The 15518-nt window shown below is 38.5% G+C and overlaps 1 protein-coding gene across 1 annotated transcript in view; it reads right to left on the bottom strand.

The window, feature by feature from the left end:
* The window catches only part of sall4 (spalt-like transcription factor 4), a 35129-nt gene extending 19813 nt beyond the window's left edge, over positions 1-15316 (bottom strand). The window contains exon 1 of the mRNA XM_070894876.1: positions 15250-15316. Within this exon, the coding sequence (XP_070750977.1) occupies positions 15250-15316 (67 nt within the window). The remainder of the gene's footprint in view (positions 1-15249) is intronic.
* Between the last annotated feature and the right edge of the window lie 202 nt (positions 15317-15518).

Raw genomic sequence — 15518 nt, forward strand, 5'->3', positions numbered from 1 at the left:
TTTGTTGGTTGGCGCAGATATAATGCTAAGTACTGCAGGGAATAGAATACGGCCAGGGTGATCTCCTGGACTAGTTTCAATCGCCTGGATGGGTCAGAGAGGAATTTTCCCAGATTTTTTCTCTCTAAATTGGCCTGGGTTTTTAAATCGTTTTTTTGTCGCTCTTAGGAGATCACATGGCTCCGGTTGGAGTGGCGTGAAGATGTTTTTAGTATAAAGGGATGTTGCAGTGGTGTGAGGCGGACTGGTTGGGCTGGGTGCTCTTTGCCTTTCTGTCATTGTTCATGGATTTGTATGTAACCTTTAGGGCTGCTGATGATGGCTTTGTCGGCCGGCGCAGACACGATGGGCCGAAATGACCTCCTTCTGCACTGTAAATTTCTATGTTTCTATTAGCAGTGCGATTCACAACACCATGCTCACCTTCCCACTCTGCAGAACAGACCCCAGCCTGCACATGACTATCAGGCATACTACAATGTTCACAGGTTAACTTCAGATACATTTTTTTTTAAAAAGGGATTCTTTAGTACAAGTGAGAATTACCTCAAGTCACGAAAACTGGTTTCATATAGTGAAACAAGACTTTCACTATAACATATACTGAGCATTTCATTTTTGCTCAGAGGAACAAGAAATCAATTTATCATATGGGGAATTGCAGCAGTGACCAAAGGACTTCTGGCAATGCAGTGAGCAGGTCCCGTTTGTCAGGTACTATCTGGTTTTCACATCCAGTGACTGGAAGGTTGTATTTCACTTACACTGTAGTTGAATGACTGGGACAGGTATTAATGGCGTGGGGGGAAAAAAATGGGAACTAGATAGAAATTACAACACTTAACAGAACATTCGGCTGTTTATCCTCCACACGAGCAGTAGTTCCAATCCCATGCGCTTATCTAACCTGGTCTTGGGCAGAGGAGAAACATAGGCAAGACACCATGCTGAGCAATGTCACAGAACCCCAATTATTAGATTACTATCCTGCAGGTACTTTCAGAAACACAAAAGGCACCCTCTGCTAACTACTGCTGTCGGGGTTTACTGTAACTGTACAGGATGTGATGAGTGACTTGAGTTTCGATAGAGGACCAATCAAATTGATTACTCTTTTAGTGGGCAGAGAATGAGTATCCTGGAGAGGTTTTGAAGAATGTGCGCACTGTTATTCTGACTGTACAGAATTTCTCAACTTTAGTACTCCATTTGAATAGTATTACTGAACCAAATTTCAGTAATGACCGATCTAAAATTCAGATCTGCACAAGATTCTCAGGTCTCTATAATTATGTTTTATAACATTTAAAACACACAAAGGAATTATACTAAAAGGAGATCATAATGTGCTTGTAAAGCTCACAGCCTACAATTCCCCATGACACGCAACATCTCAGCCAGTGTTCTGTGGAGGCACACACCAGTATTTCTTTATATAAAATAAAAGTAAAACAAAGCTACAAAAAGAGGCAAGTGCAAATTTTGAAAACAGATCTTTTATTCTGAAGGTAGAAACAAATTGCATTCAACCTCATAGTTCATTAGAAAATTGGTGAAGGCCTTCACTGAAAGTAAAGTCCTCCTCCTCAGTAAACAGAGCATCCAACTGCTTCTAACATACTCAGTTTTAAGACATGAATGTACAAAATATGTATAAATGGTATTTTTGGGGGTGAGAAATCCAACAGATTTAATTTGGTAGAGTTTACATCTACCACAGAGGCAATGACTATACTATTCAAGACAACAGTCTGCAGAATTTATAAATCAGCCCACATGCCAAAATAGGTCTATTGAAAAAAAGGTTAAAAACTTGCATTTTTTAAAAAAGCACTTTTTGTGATCTCAGGCCATCCCAGACACATCACAGCCAATGAAGTACTTCCGAATTGTAGTCACTGTTGCAATGCAGGAAAACATAGCAGCCAATTTGCACACAGCAAGATCCCACGAACAGCAATGAGATAAATGGCCAGATAATCAGGACATCGGTAGAACTCCTCTACTTTTCTTCAAAATAGGGCCATGAACAAAAACATTTCAGAAACCATTTCTAAACTATACAGCCCAAAGGCCATACTGCTGCAGGTACATATTAGCAAAAACACCCAGTCACTGCAGAGACAGCGGCTTTGGGATCAGAGAAATATTGAGCAGATATTATTCTCATGCTTCCCTACATTACAAACAGTGGATTACACTTCAAAAGTACTTCATTGGGATGTCCCACGGTGGTTTACAGCCAAAATTGTGAAAGGTGCCATATAAATGCAACTTCACATTTCATGTTGTTGGTGATAGTACCTCAATCTAGAAGTGGACAAAGGCCATCAATACATGTCTATAAAATCTATTAGGATAACTAAGTTTGCTGGTTTAAAGCTTTACTGCTTCCATAGTACATTCCACTCATGGTAGATACAGAATATTAAGACTACTTTTGGGAAGAATCAATTGGATGTATTGTTGTGCAAGCTCCCTTCATGCCTCATTGTGCTTATCCAGCAAGTAGCAAAGCCATTGAGAAGGTGGCTCCAAGTTTCACCCTGTTCGGTGCTAAGTGATGGCAGCAGCACTACATTAATTCTCAGCATCCTTACCCTAGCTAGAGAAAGAAAAAAATAATCAGTGCTATCACTCCTGATAGCTGTCCAATAATTCTAGCTAGAAATGTACATGTATTGACATCACATCACACAACAGAAAAAAGCTATTCTCCTGTCTCTTGGAGTAACTTTCCAATATGTACTGTCTTGACTCACACATGAATAATAATTAATTGAATGAAGTACCAGAGGGCTCAAGGAACTGAACCAACAATGCCCTCAAAAGCTGGAGGGAAAATTGGCAGAAAGAGTAGACCCAGGAAAGAAGGAGAGAACTGTTTTGCGAGACTCCCTAGTACAAATAATGGATGTTACACAGATTTATGATTAGTACAAAAGCCATACAGTTACCAGAATAGAGTCAAATTTGTGTTAAACAAATTGCCCAATTAGACTTAAATGAGAAGCAGGCTATTTAGATGTGCAAGAGATATTCCAGCCATTGCAATAGTAGCACTCCTCTCTCTTCCTTCCCCCCCACCCACCCCCCACCCCAAACAAAAGCATCTCCACGCTGACTGAAGAATTGTACCATTCAATAGGAGCAGTTAGCACATCACCACATACTCCACTCATAAACACTGAAGCTGACCAATGCAACCTATTTCCTTTTCACCTCCTGTAACATGATACTGTATTCAGACTCTCGGTTCCCCAATATATACACTTTACAAACAAGAGTCAAAAGGAAAGCAACTGAACACTGTAAGCCAGTTAAAAGCCTGAGAAGAAACAGTTGTCTTTGTCTCATTAGTAAGCTTTTCTGTACTTCCTGCACAGATTATAATCAGTGTTCTTACCCTCACTGGAGGCTGGTCAGGTCCCCGTTGGCTCCGATTTCTCAGATAAGGTCAAATAAATTAAAGCAACTTATTGATTTGGAAACTGTTAAGTAGAACAGAGACATATTCTGGGCTTGTACAGTACACATCAATCCAGTACATAGAGAACAGCAGCAGGTTTCACAATGGAAAGTAAGCCCCTATTCTTATGGTACATTAAGTTTTTTAAATAATTAAAAGCTAGAGTTTGGGAGTGATGTCCCTCTCCTCACAGTGTCTGCGTTAGTCATCACATTAAAAGTAGAGAAATACTGCTGACAGAAAGCCCATCACCATTTCATAAAAATCATTGTATTATTCATATTACTGGAAACACTGCAAGTTCATGTTCAAATATGTAGGCATGATTGCATGATTCCTGGCTTCTAATTGTCTAACAAATGCTAGATATCCAAGTCTCGAAGATACTAACTAATTGTGGTGTACAGTGCATTAACTGGGCACGAACAAAGTTTCACAATAATCACCCCAAATGTTTTTTTATAATTGTTACTTGCAAGACAACAATTAAAAAAAAAAACAACTGGCTTGAAGTAAACCAGATCCAAAGAACACTTGTTGCCATCATAAAGAAGTTTTTCTTTTTATGGATAAGAGTAGCAGACACCGCACAGCACTGACTAGTGTTTCGTGCTCCACTTCACACAGAGGTCAAACGCCCTCTAATAATACAGGTTGCTTTCAGAAACTTAAGGAGCATGCCTGGCTTTAAACAATTAACCACTAGTACAGTTTTCCAACAAAAAAGTAGTTCTACGGTTTAACTATTAAAAACTAGAACAAATTAGCCCTACCTTACACCAGTGTTGAATCTGACCATACAGAGTGGAGAGCTATATTCAAAGACATTGTGAGGGAGAGAGAAAAACTACACTTCATTGTTTTTTCCCTATTCTTTTATCTAGATCCTAGAATTTCAAGAATGTAATCTCCAAGCATCCTGTAATCCAATAAATGTTGGGAATGCACCAAGCTCAGCAGGGAATTGAGGTCCAACTGTTGCCAAATGGTATTAAGACAAAAAGGCATTAACTGATTCCAACAGGGCCTATGCAAAGATAAGGGCAGCATTATACTTTAGTCAACTCACAGAACAATTAAAAATATGTTCAAATTAACAGTTTAAATACCCTTTCAATAGCATAAAACTGCATTTAAAACAGAAACAAAATACCCTCAAGAAAAGAAAAAAAAAGTTACCTTGAGAGTGGGGGAATAAAGGACATTTCATATTACGGGTGTACATAACCCAGATTACATTTAAACATTTAAAAACACAAACTAGGTAATACAAGACATTTAACACAGAGTCAGCAACTGCTTAAGTAAATCAGTAAGAAAAATTGTACATTTACCACTTCATACAATAATATTTCTGGAAGCACTTTAAATTGAAAAATGGTCAATCTTAATTAGGTCTTAGGGAGCTTTTAGGCAAAGTATTAAAATAATGATGGAAAAAAGCTTCTATTTCATACATGAAAGTGGCAAGATTTCCCATTTGGAACTGAGGAAAGCTTTTTCCCAAACTTTTATTTATAACCCATATTATTTTGCATCAGAATACCTGATAACATTAGACGTCAGTCTTCTGGTTAAATGCAAGGCTATAATTCTACCTCCTTTTCTCTAGTCACTCAGACATCTACTTTTAGCATTGCAGGTGAATATACAGCAGAATTTAACCCAAGATTTAAAAAAAAATGAAACATGTTTGAGAAACAAGAATTAGTACAAGAAGCACTTTTTTTTTTAAAAAGAAAAAAAGGTAAACATTGTAGTTAATGAAGCAAAGACCAATGACTAAATAAAAATCACCTTGGGTAAATAAAAAAGGAAATGTAAAGCGTTTAAGCTCCAATGCTTGCATTCCAAACATCCCTTTCCATCTTGAAGTCGAAGTTTTATCTATAGTACAGAATAAGGAAAATACTGTCCTTGCCAGAGATCAACTAAGCAGAATTTAAGTGGTACAAAATAAAATTAACATGAACATGCCACTTACCAAACCAATGTAGAAAGCTGGTTAGTGATAAAAATTGCAACAACAATTTTTTTTAGAAAATAATTAAAAATTGTGGAAATATACTGCCAAATAGCTTGCCTAATCTCCTTAAGGAGAGACTGGATTGCCTGCTGGGGGCAGAATGCTGAAAGCTATCTCTCGGATAAACATCTGTTCTACTGGTGTGCCAATTACACAATGACTGCAACTAGAAGGATCAACACAGGAGGGCACCCAAGTCAAGCAAAAACAGTGAAAACATGTCTACAGGTAAAGTACTGATATGGTCATGAAATTAAAAATGCCAAGGGGATACCTGTTTTAAGCCCCAGATTTTCTTTAAGAACATGCATCCTTCCCCTACTCTGCAGTGCAGGGTGTTAACGCCCTGGCCTTTCACCTCTGGGACCGGTGATAAAATCCAGCCCTGATTGATCCGATCAAAGTCTCCTGTGTCTGCGAGGAGACAATGTGAAATGAGTTTGGACAGTCTCGATCCTAGTGGCATGAGGTTACAGCATAAAACTCCCCCTAATTGACAATCTCGCTCACCGATGGTTGGTGTGGAAACAGGAAGCTCTTGTGTTGAAGCATATTGTCGCAAGTTAAAGGGAGTCAACTCTGCATCTGGCTGTGCCTTACTTGGGAGTAGCTGATGCTGACACCAAGTGCCTGAAATGGGAAGCTTTCCATTCTCCCACCACAACATCCTTCACTTTGAGGAGCACAAAAATCTGAAGAGTATGGGGGAAGAAAATTGTGCGACCTTGCTTGGGAAATCATTAACATTCAGAACTCAAGTTGTTTGTGTACACAGTGCAAACACCAGCAGAATGGAACCAAATTCATTTGGAGGAATACCCAGTTATAAAAAGCGTCTCTGCGCACATGGGATAATACAGTACTACCAAGCAGTCACTTGGATATTTTATCAGTTGCTCAGTCAAAATTGCAGATATCACCATCATTTGGCTAAAACCACTAGACTGTCTAGTTATTCAGGGCTGAGGCTGCAATGGAAGAAAAAAAAAGTTCCCAAAACTAAATACCTATTGCATTTTATTCACAGCAATCCGATGCAAACAATGCCCATTGGTCAAGTGTTACACTTTAACCCGGCTGTGTACAAAATGTGCACCCATTTCAGATTAATGTCTACAAGAATTATTCCACAAGTGGGGCCAACTACTTCAACTAGCATTTATATAGTGCCTAAATGTCCCAAAAGCACTTCGCATGAGCGTTATCAAACAAAAGCTGGCACTGAGCCACACAAGATATAGCATGACAGGTAACCAAAAGCTCGGGCAATGAGGTAGGTTTTAAGCAGCATCTTAAAGTAGAGATGCAGAGTGGTTTAGGGAGGGGAACCTAAACAGCTGAAGGCACAGCCGCAAATGGTGGAGCGACTAAAATTGGGTATGTGCAAGAGGCCAGAATTAGAGGGGAGGGGATGGTTGTAGGGCTGGAGAAGGTAGACAGACAGACAAGAGAAAGCCATGGAGCGATATGAAAACAAGGATGAATTTTTTTTTTTTTTATAAACAAGTTGTTGTCAAAAAGGGAGTCAATGCAGGTCAGAGTGATGGGTGAACGGGACTTGGTGCGAGTTAGGATGCAAGTAGCCATTTTGGGATGAGCTCAAGTTTATGGTGGGTTGGAAGCCCAAAGTTTCACAACGGTGAGTTTAAATTGATTTATTTTGCCAATTTGCTTACCTCCTCTTTGGTGCGTCGACTCTGCTTGGGGCATGGCTTCATAGCTGCCAGTGGCCTCCAGTACCTCAGCCAAGTAACCATTCTTCATGCATTAGTACCACAGTGAGGGCCACAAAGCTATTCGTCCACCAGGTGGGAGGAATAAAATACTGCCAAGCCCATCAAGCTTCATTCCACATCTGCATGTTCAGCAGAATCAGTGAATAGCAATAGAAGTTAAAACCCTAATTTCTTCCCTCCCTAGCCCAGATGTGATAAAGCCAATTCTAGGACCCCTAATTAGAGCAGAGATAGCAACATCAACCAAGTATCAAGCCTGGGACCTTCTGGTCTGTATGGTACAGTTGATGAAATGCAGCACGTTGCTGAAGCTGCTTTTTACACGGTTAGCTAGTTCTGCCAGCTCCTGATGCATGAGCCTCACATAGCCAGCAGCAAACGCGAATTAAATTTATCAAGTTGCTAAGACTGGCAGGAGAGAAACAGCCTTTCCAGCAGCCAGGTTTAGCAAACCCAGCAAGTTTACTTGGGGTTGCTGCTGTGCTGTAAGCATAAAAGCAGCTCGATTAATTAAGGGAGTGGACAGGAAGGGTTTGATTTGCATTAAATGATGACAGGTTGCAGTTTTTTTTTTAAAACACTAGAGTGGAAGCCTGCATGCAATTTATGTGGTTTGCACAAAAATAGATCCCAATACTTGTGCAAGAGAGCCAATGATCACACATAAAGCAAGAGCTTACAAATTTGGTAAAAGCTACACAACCAAAAGACCATATTTATTTATAGTATTCCAAGTAAACCATGATAAAAATTGCATACACTTCTGATCAGTGCACAGAAACACTATTGCAGACTTTGAAGGGTTAATAAATGTTTAAATCGCTATTGAATTTGACCCATTTAATTATTTTTAACCCAAAGCAATTTGGATCACTTGCTTTGTAGAATCTCACTTTAAGCCATTCAAAAACTATTTGCATTATGTCAAATGAAAGATAATTTAACAGATCATAATAGTGCAGTTCATCTGATATGGAAAATACCAGTAGTTCTCTTAAGAAAGCAGTGGTTCAAGATACTACTGATAGTTGCCAAACAACTTAGAAGGGCCGAGAAAAAGACAACTTTCAAAAGAGAATTGAACACAATGAAGTTCTGTACATTTCCAAAGGAAAAAGTGCCAGCCATGAAGATTAACCCAAAGACTAAAATTGTGTGCTCCTAGTAAGCACCTCCAATGTCCATTGATTTTCTCCAATAAGCTTTAGTTAGTAAACAGGCTATTTCAAGTCATGCTCAACACTACCATGGTGTTAACAGTAAACTAAACAACGCAAAACCCTGCTGCCAAGGTCAATTGCTTGGGAGCCCTAATTGTTAGCTTGACATCAACTTGCCACCCAGCGGGCCCAAAAAGGCAAAGGTTACATCAGCAGTTTCATGAAGACGTTGGTGCTCTTGTAGAAATCTGCTATACTGTATGTCATTAAAAGATACATACGCTTGCAGAAGATTTGCCAACTACTTTTCTTCAACAGAATACAGGCCAATCAAGCCAACAAATACCAGCATAGTTTACCTCAAAATACTAGCCAATTGGAATTAATATGCGATTTTGACTGAAATTTCAGAGTTTGTGAGGAGAACTAATATTAAAATCCAAACTACAGAACATCCTTTGAAAGGAAATCTCCCAGATGCTCTTTTGGGAATTGCCAGTTGTAACAATTTATAGGCTCTGCATAAACCAATTAGTTTTATAGACCATTTCAAACTTATTCATTGGTGCACAGCTCCATGGCAATTTTGTGTTGGATTAATGTACACAGGAAGCTATTGAGCTTGGTTTGAGGGTTTAGAAAGGGTTCTATTCTACACATCCAAAATTTAGTCTAATCCAGACAAGCAAGCACAACCACAGCAGTATTAGATACAGCATCAATCCACATAGCTTTTCCCCGATATCCATGTCGGCTGAATAGTATGGATATTTTAAACGTGAGTGCTAACATCCCTCTTCAGCTTTCAAAATACATCTCCTTGACAAAAAGACTTTTTCCAAATCCAAAATTTCCATAAAGCACTATAAAAAAAAAAAGGAACTGGACAAACAGTCAACTGATCAATTCACAGTACAGTACCCAGGATAATGTTTTTAAAACAGCAAGCATGTTTTAAATCCTCCATGGGTGCAGACTGCAAAACTTCAGGCAAGGGAAAATGGTGCCGCCTTGACAGGAGTTGCAAGAATAATAACTCTGGGATTAAAATTTCAATTACAGAAGAATGGGAAATGGAGGAAAACACACATCCGTTCTTGGAAGACATTTCCTGCCAGTTACAGCCTGGAATGAAAGCGGAGGAGGACGACGCTAGATTTCCAGCAATCAACCTGGGTAAATTTGGTTTTATTATAAAAAAAAGTTCTCATATCAAACTAGATGACGACAATTTATTTTCTCCTCGCTCTTGTTCGCTACCCTTGGTCTATTCCATCAAACTATTAAGAGGTTAATAACAAAGGTGGCTTGAGTTTACGGTGGTTTTCATACACAACTCAGTTTAGATTCAAGACAAAACAATGCTAAAACCTAGATAAAAACACACACCTTTTAGTTGGTTATTGCCACTGGAAGTCCCACAACCCCATAATCTTTTAGAAAAACATTTACGTTTCACATTTCCAAGCATCTCTTTACTTCATCACAGCTGGCGAGATACAAAACAATGCAAGGCTGATGTAGAAGCATAGAATTACTGTGGTTTTTATAATAGTGCTTCTCGGACAAATCACTCTTTATTGCCACCTGTATTATAGGATTGCCAAAAAAATTTTGACATCCAGCAATTTCACTGATGCCAATAACTGAATTTTTAAAATCCAGTTTCACTTCAGATTTGTTTTCATGCTGCCTTTTCTTGGAAAAAAAAGACTCAACAGTTTAGGAAATCCTTTGGAAGTCAGTCCATATAGCAGATTGATAGTTATAGTACTGTACTAGAACGAGCACTGTAGTTAAAAAAAAGGATCGCTATTAAGGCTAAACGTATGTGCTGTTCATATCTCCTAATCAGGTAAGCTAGTTGATGGGAGAAATATTGCCAACTTATAAGTTAGCTTTACCAAAAACCTGTGCTTACTAAGATTACAAAACTAAATTAGTATTTGTATCCATTGAAGCCTACCAGCAACCTGATCATTGGCCATGTACTGCATCTGTTCGCACTTCAGTTTTAGAGGCTTTTACCTTCCATACACAATTATTTTTATTTTGAACACTTAAAATGATTAGTTCAAAACAGATAATTTCCTCCTCTCCCTCACCTTTATTACAGCTCCTGCTTTAACCAAGAGGCTAAATATGTGCATCTTAAAACACATTTGAAAGAAGAGCTTAAAAAGTTATGGCATACACTATATGACAAGAGTTGTCCAATTCTACTCAGTATCACCCCTTTTGGTCACTGTAAAGCAGTTAATTGCCCTCCAGGTGAGGGGAGGGACAAATTGCAAACAGCATTGTTTTCTGGGGTGTGACTTCAAATTGTTGCTTTATACACATTACTCACATGATCTTGAAAAAAAAAACATCTAACAATTTGAGAAACTATCTAACAATAATATTCAGAGAAAACCAAGAAACATCTGTACAAGTGCAGCAAAGTTTCAGTGAAAAGGTCAGAGGATTTCAGAACTCGGTTTTGGATAATTCCCTTCCTAAAAGGACACAAAAACATACCACGCTCGCTGCATGCCCAAACTGGAGCAAGGAATCAACCTGGCAAAAGAAAATGGTTTTAGCAAAGAGGTCACAATATTGTATGACTGTCTTTGAATAGCTCCCTAAAAAAACACCCTCACCAAACACCCAAATAGGGATCAGTTGTTAACTTGGTCATAGAAAATAGTTATGGATTGTGCAGCACTGAACTCAATCTCTTTATACTGTGAGACAAGAAATCCTCCATCATGTTTTTAAATGCCGGTGTATCAAAGCTTGGGAGAGTTTAAGATATACTGGATATAAATAGATTTGTGACTACAACATAGCTAGTATGGTATTTTTTTTTTAAGCACAAGAGAAAGAAAATAATTAAATAATGTTCCCCTTCCTATAGTATCCAACGGTATAGTGTCAAATCAACTATATTACAAATCCTGAACTCCTGTACTGTACACTTGCCCAACACTACAAATAAAGTATTCCTACTTGATTCTGGATGTGTAGGATACACACAATATTTGACAGTATCAAGCGATCCAACAAGATTTCTGGGGGTATCCTGAGGTTCCATTTGCTTGATCATGATATTACACTTTTGCACTACATTGTGTGAAATGCCACCATTTGGTCTTGAGGTAGCCAAACAAAGCAAGATCTTCACTTTATTGATCATTTAGTACCACATCAAAGCAGTGATCTTTTAAAAATGATTCAGATCAACCTCCTCTGATTTTTTTTTTTTTAAAACAATCTTGAGGAAATCATCCAAATGTCATAAAATAGTGTAACCTCTTCACTCTAGTAGGTTCTTCCCCTCCCCTCCCCATCCCATTACATAGAGTAAGGTGACACTAGAGTTAGAGAATCTTGAGATTTCCTAACAATATAAAAATGTTGAACACTAAAAGAATGGGGTCCAGATAATTTTTTTTTTAAATCTTATTTTTGTACTTTGCAACTGTTATATTTACCTCATATATTGATACTATTTCTTCGAGTAATGATGCATGCCTCACCAAAAGTTAATACAATGATAATGTTTAACATATTGTTTCATGAATTGTTTTCCAACCTACAACTGTGCCAAGTTACAGCAAGCCTGTGCAAAACTAGCACATTTTTGGCATCACCTTGTTACTGTCTTTTAATGCTGCATTTAAGTGCACCAACTCAGACTAGCTCAAATTGATATTCATCCCATTTACACTAAAGACTTTCTTCCAAGCTAAAATCATAATGAATTCCATCTGTAGTACAAGCCATGCACCCATCAAAAGAATAAATGGGGTTGCAGTCTAAAACTGGCTCAAGATTCATTAAGAATGATGCCAGAATGCTGAGCAGTTTAAAAATCAACCTAATTCAGCACAGCTCTAGGACAACCTGACAATTTGATATGAGACACATTCTATACAGTATGGCATGCCTCAAATACAATCTTATATTTCTGTATTGATAACCAGATTAAAGTCATATTTTTTAAGATGTTATTTTGCATTGCCTATCTATTTATGAAGTTGGTTATGGAAAATGTACAAGTGGTAATCAGCATGTAAAGTGGAAGCAAAGTAGCAATACAGCTTTAAAAAAAAGGGAAAATTTGTGCCTCATTTGCAAGATTTTGGGCTTATTACTGAATCTGACCATTTAGTCAAAATTACAAACATGACATCAGCATTTGTTGTCAATGCACTGTAAATGTGACAGCTTTAAATTTCCATCTCAGTTTTACTCCATTATAACAAAGCAGGTATCAATACAAACTGGAAGGAAAGAATCTATTTGTACGAATACATCCTCCTAAAATTAGGCTTCATTTTGTATTCTCCCCAACATATTTAAAAAAATAACCTCTGAATAGTTTCACAAAGAATCGCTTGAAGAAGTAAAATAACGTTAACATAAAATCATGCGCCAAATGAATAGATGTGCTGCGGAAGGGGGGAGGGTGTTAAACAGAATACACAAGTCACAAGATTAAAAGGACTTGAGCACTTAAACCACAGCTCTTACAATACAAGGGTCTCCCTAACTCTCTTCCTTCTTCCTCAACAATATCTCTCCCTCCAAGCATCCTGTACACGAATGCTGCTCACTCCATACCAGCAAGAGAAGGAACACTTCTCTTGCTTTTAAAGCTGGCATACAGATAAGTTTCTTTGTGATAAGGGGATACCCAGGGGTTTCACAAGCTTTTGTGCCATGTGTTAGTACATATACAGGCACTACCATTCCATCCCCCCACTTGCACACACAAGAAATAAAGCACTGGAGTAGAAGTTACAGAATGGTTCTTCAGAGCACATTAACATTCAAAATGCTTCTTTGAGGATTTGCCACTGCAAACAATGGGTGGGACATAGGACAGTTAAGCACTTGGACAATAACAAATGTCTTGGGGGGGGGGGGGGGGTTGAGTTGTACCACCAGCATAACTGTTGTGCAAGTAACACTGTTTAATTTAATTTTACAAGCAAATGATAAAAAGTGTGTTGGTGAGTCTGGCCATCCTTGCTTCTTGCACACAACAGCAATTAACTGCAATACTAATGGGCTCCAGCTGTATTACATTAGGGAGATATAAATAAACCCCCTTCCAGGAGGGGGTAAATGCAGCAATGTTTTACAGCTGATAAAAGAAATCTGTTGGAAAAAATTATCCCCAGTGTAAAGGGTCTTTTGGAAAAAAAAACTATGTGCACAACACTCCATCACAAGAGTATTGCCATTAAAGATAATTAATGTTAAACGTGGCTAAGAGGTTTTAATGCTCAGATACCTACTAATGCAAAAGTACCACCACGTGCTCTAAATTAGACCCCCATCAATCATTCATGATATAACGTATTTTTAAAACAATCCGCAGTTACAATTTTTTAAATACTAATGCAAAACAGATTTAATCAAAATTGAATGCATCAGTGATAAACGGCGCAACACCCCTTTTGCCAATGCAAGAGGTGCAAAACAGCAAGGTTGTGCGTGTGTGCCTTTTAAAGCATCTTTGATATTGTAGCTCGGTCTGATCTCACACCGATACACTTCAGAATTGATTATAGTCCGCTGCAAGCGTATTAGTCTAAAACAAAGTCTTACTGTGTTACGAATTAAAAAGTTTGAATATCGCAGCATGTAAATCCAGATTGGTATCAATAGATTGGAGGTATCCCAGCTCTTATTTTTTAAACGGGTAACATTTAACCTGAATCCCTGTTGCAATATAACTGCAACTTCTGTGACATTTTTTTTAAAAAATAGAACAAATGCGTCCATTGAGTGGCTGTAGGAAGTCGGAAATCAAAGATGGCTGTAGGTCATGGCTCGGAGTCCAGGGTGATCGCGATCTCGCCCTATCCTCAGCACACACAAAAAAACTACCACCACCTTCGAAATAAAAAGCAGCAAAAAAAAAGCATCACAAAAAGTCAAGAGGCAAAAAGTTTTTTTTGGGGGGGGGGGGGTTAGAAAAAGTTCTACGAAAATGTAAAAAAATTGTAAATAAAACGCTATTTTGAACGTTTATTGCAAACAAATCTGAATAGTACAATCGCGAAACATGATAAGCGTCAACCTTTCCTTTTAACAAGTTACAACATCAACTGGTAGCGAGCCGCAAAACATGAAGCTGTAAAATTATTACAAAATTACCGAGAGGCAGGTAAAGAGAGAGAAAAATAAAATATATGAAACATAATTGTGACAAGATAAGATAGGATCTTCTTTGTGCTACATGTTGTAACTATTTATACCTACCTCGATCAATAGGAGTGAGTCACGCTAAGCGTGCGCACCAGACCCGTCCCATAATTGAGTCAAACACCCCCAAAAATACTTTTACAGTAAACCTGATCCTACCGATCACACATATATCGGGAATAAAAGTTCACATGAATTGAAATACACGGGAAACGGGATGTGCTGTGATTTTTATTCGAGGGATTTTCAATCGGTCAGCGGTCAGAGCTGGGGTCTTGCTCCCTCCGGCCATGGCAAGGACACACGCACTGGTCATTCTCTCTCTCTCTCTCTCTACCACTCCCCCCCCCCCCCCTCATCTCAACCATTGAAAAGGGAATGGGGCAACTTTTCTTTATTTTTCCCTCATCCCAAGTGATTAAAACAAACTATTCCGATCTTTTGATATTTGCTGCTTACATATCTGATAAGCCAGTTCAAAAGATGTTCCGATCTAAGCGACGTCGGAGCGGACATGCACTCCAGAGAGGGACGGGGAAAGACACACTATTTTCCCCTATAATCTGATCAATTAAATAAACCCTGAAACATGAATTAGAAGGTTTTCCTCTTATTTCCCACCAACCCCCCACTCCCCCCCAAAAAAATGCAACTTACCGTTTCCAACTATTAGCTGCTCATCCGAGTTGATGTGCTGGGGTTTCGCCTGCTTGCGACGCGACATGGTAGATGCATCAGTAACAAATACAAAAAAAATTCAAACAAATTCTTGGAGTTGCCAAATTACTCCATTAAGTGGAGTGCGCATGTGTCATGGTAATTATGATTATCAATAATGCATTGCGATTTATCATAGGCTCCTGACAGCTGATTGGCTTGGGTCCAAGTGCTCTCAGATTATTCAAATAAAGCGGAGCGCGCCACTG

Source organism: Pristiophorus japonicus, chromosome 12 (assembly GCF_044704955.1).
Source record: "Pristiophorus japonicus isolate sPriJap1 chromosome 12, sPriJap1.hap1, whole genome shotgun sequence".
Classification (NCBI taxonomy): Eukaryota; Metazoa; Chordata; class Chondrichthyes; family Pristiophoridae; genus Pristiophorus; species Pristiophorus japonicus.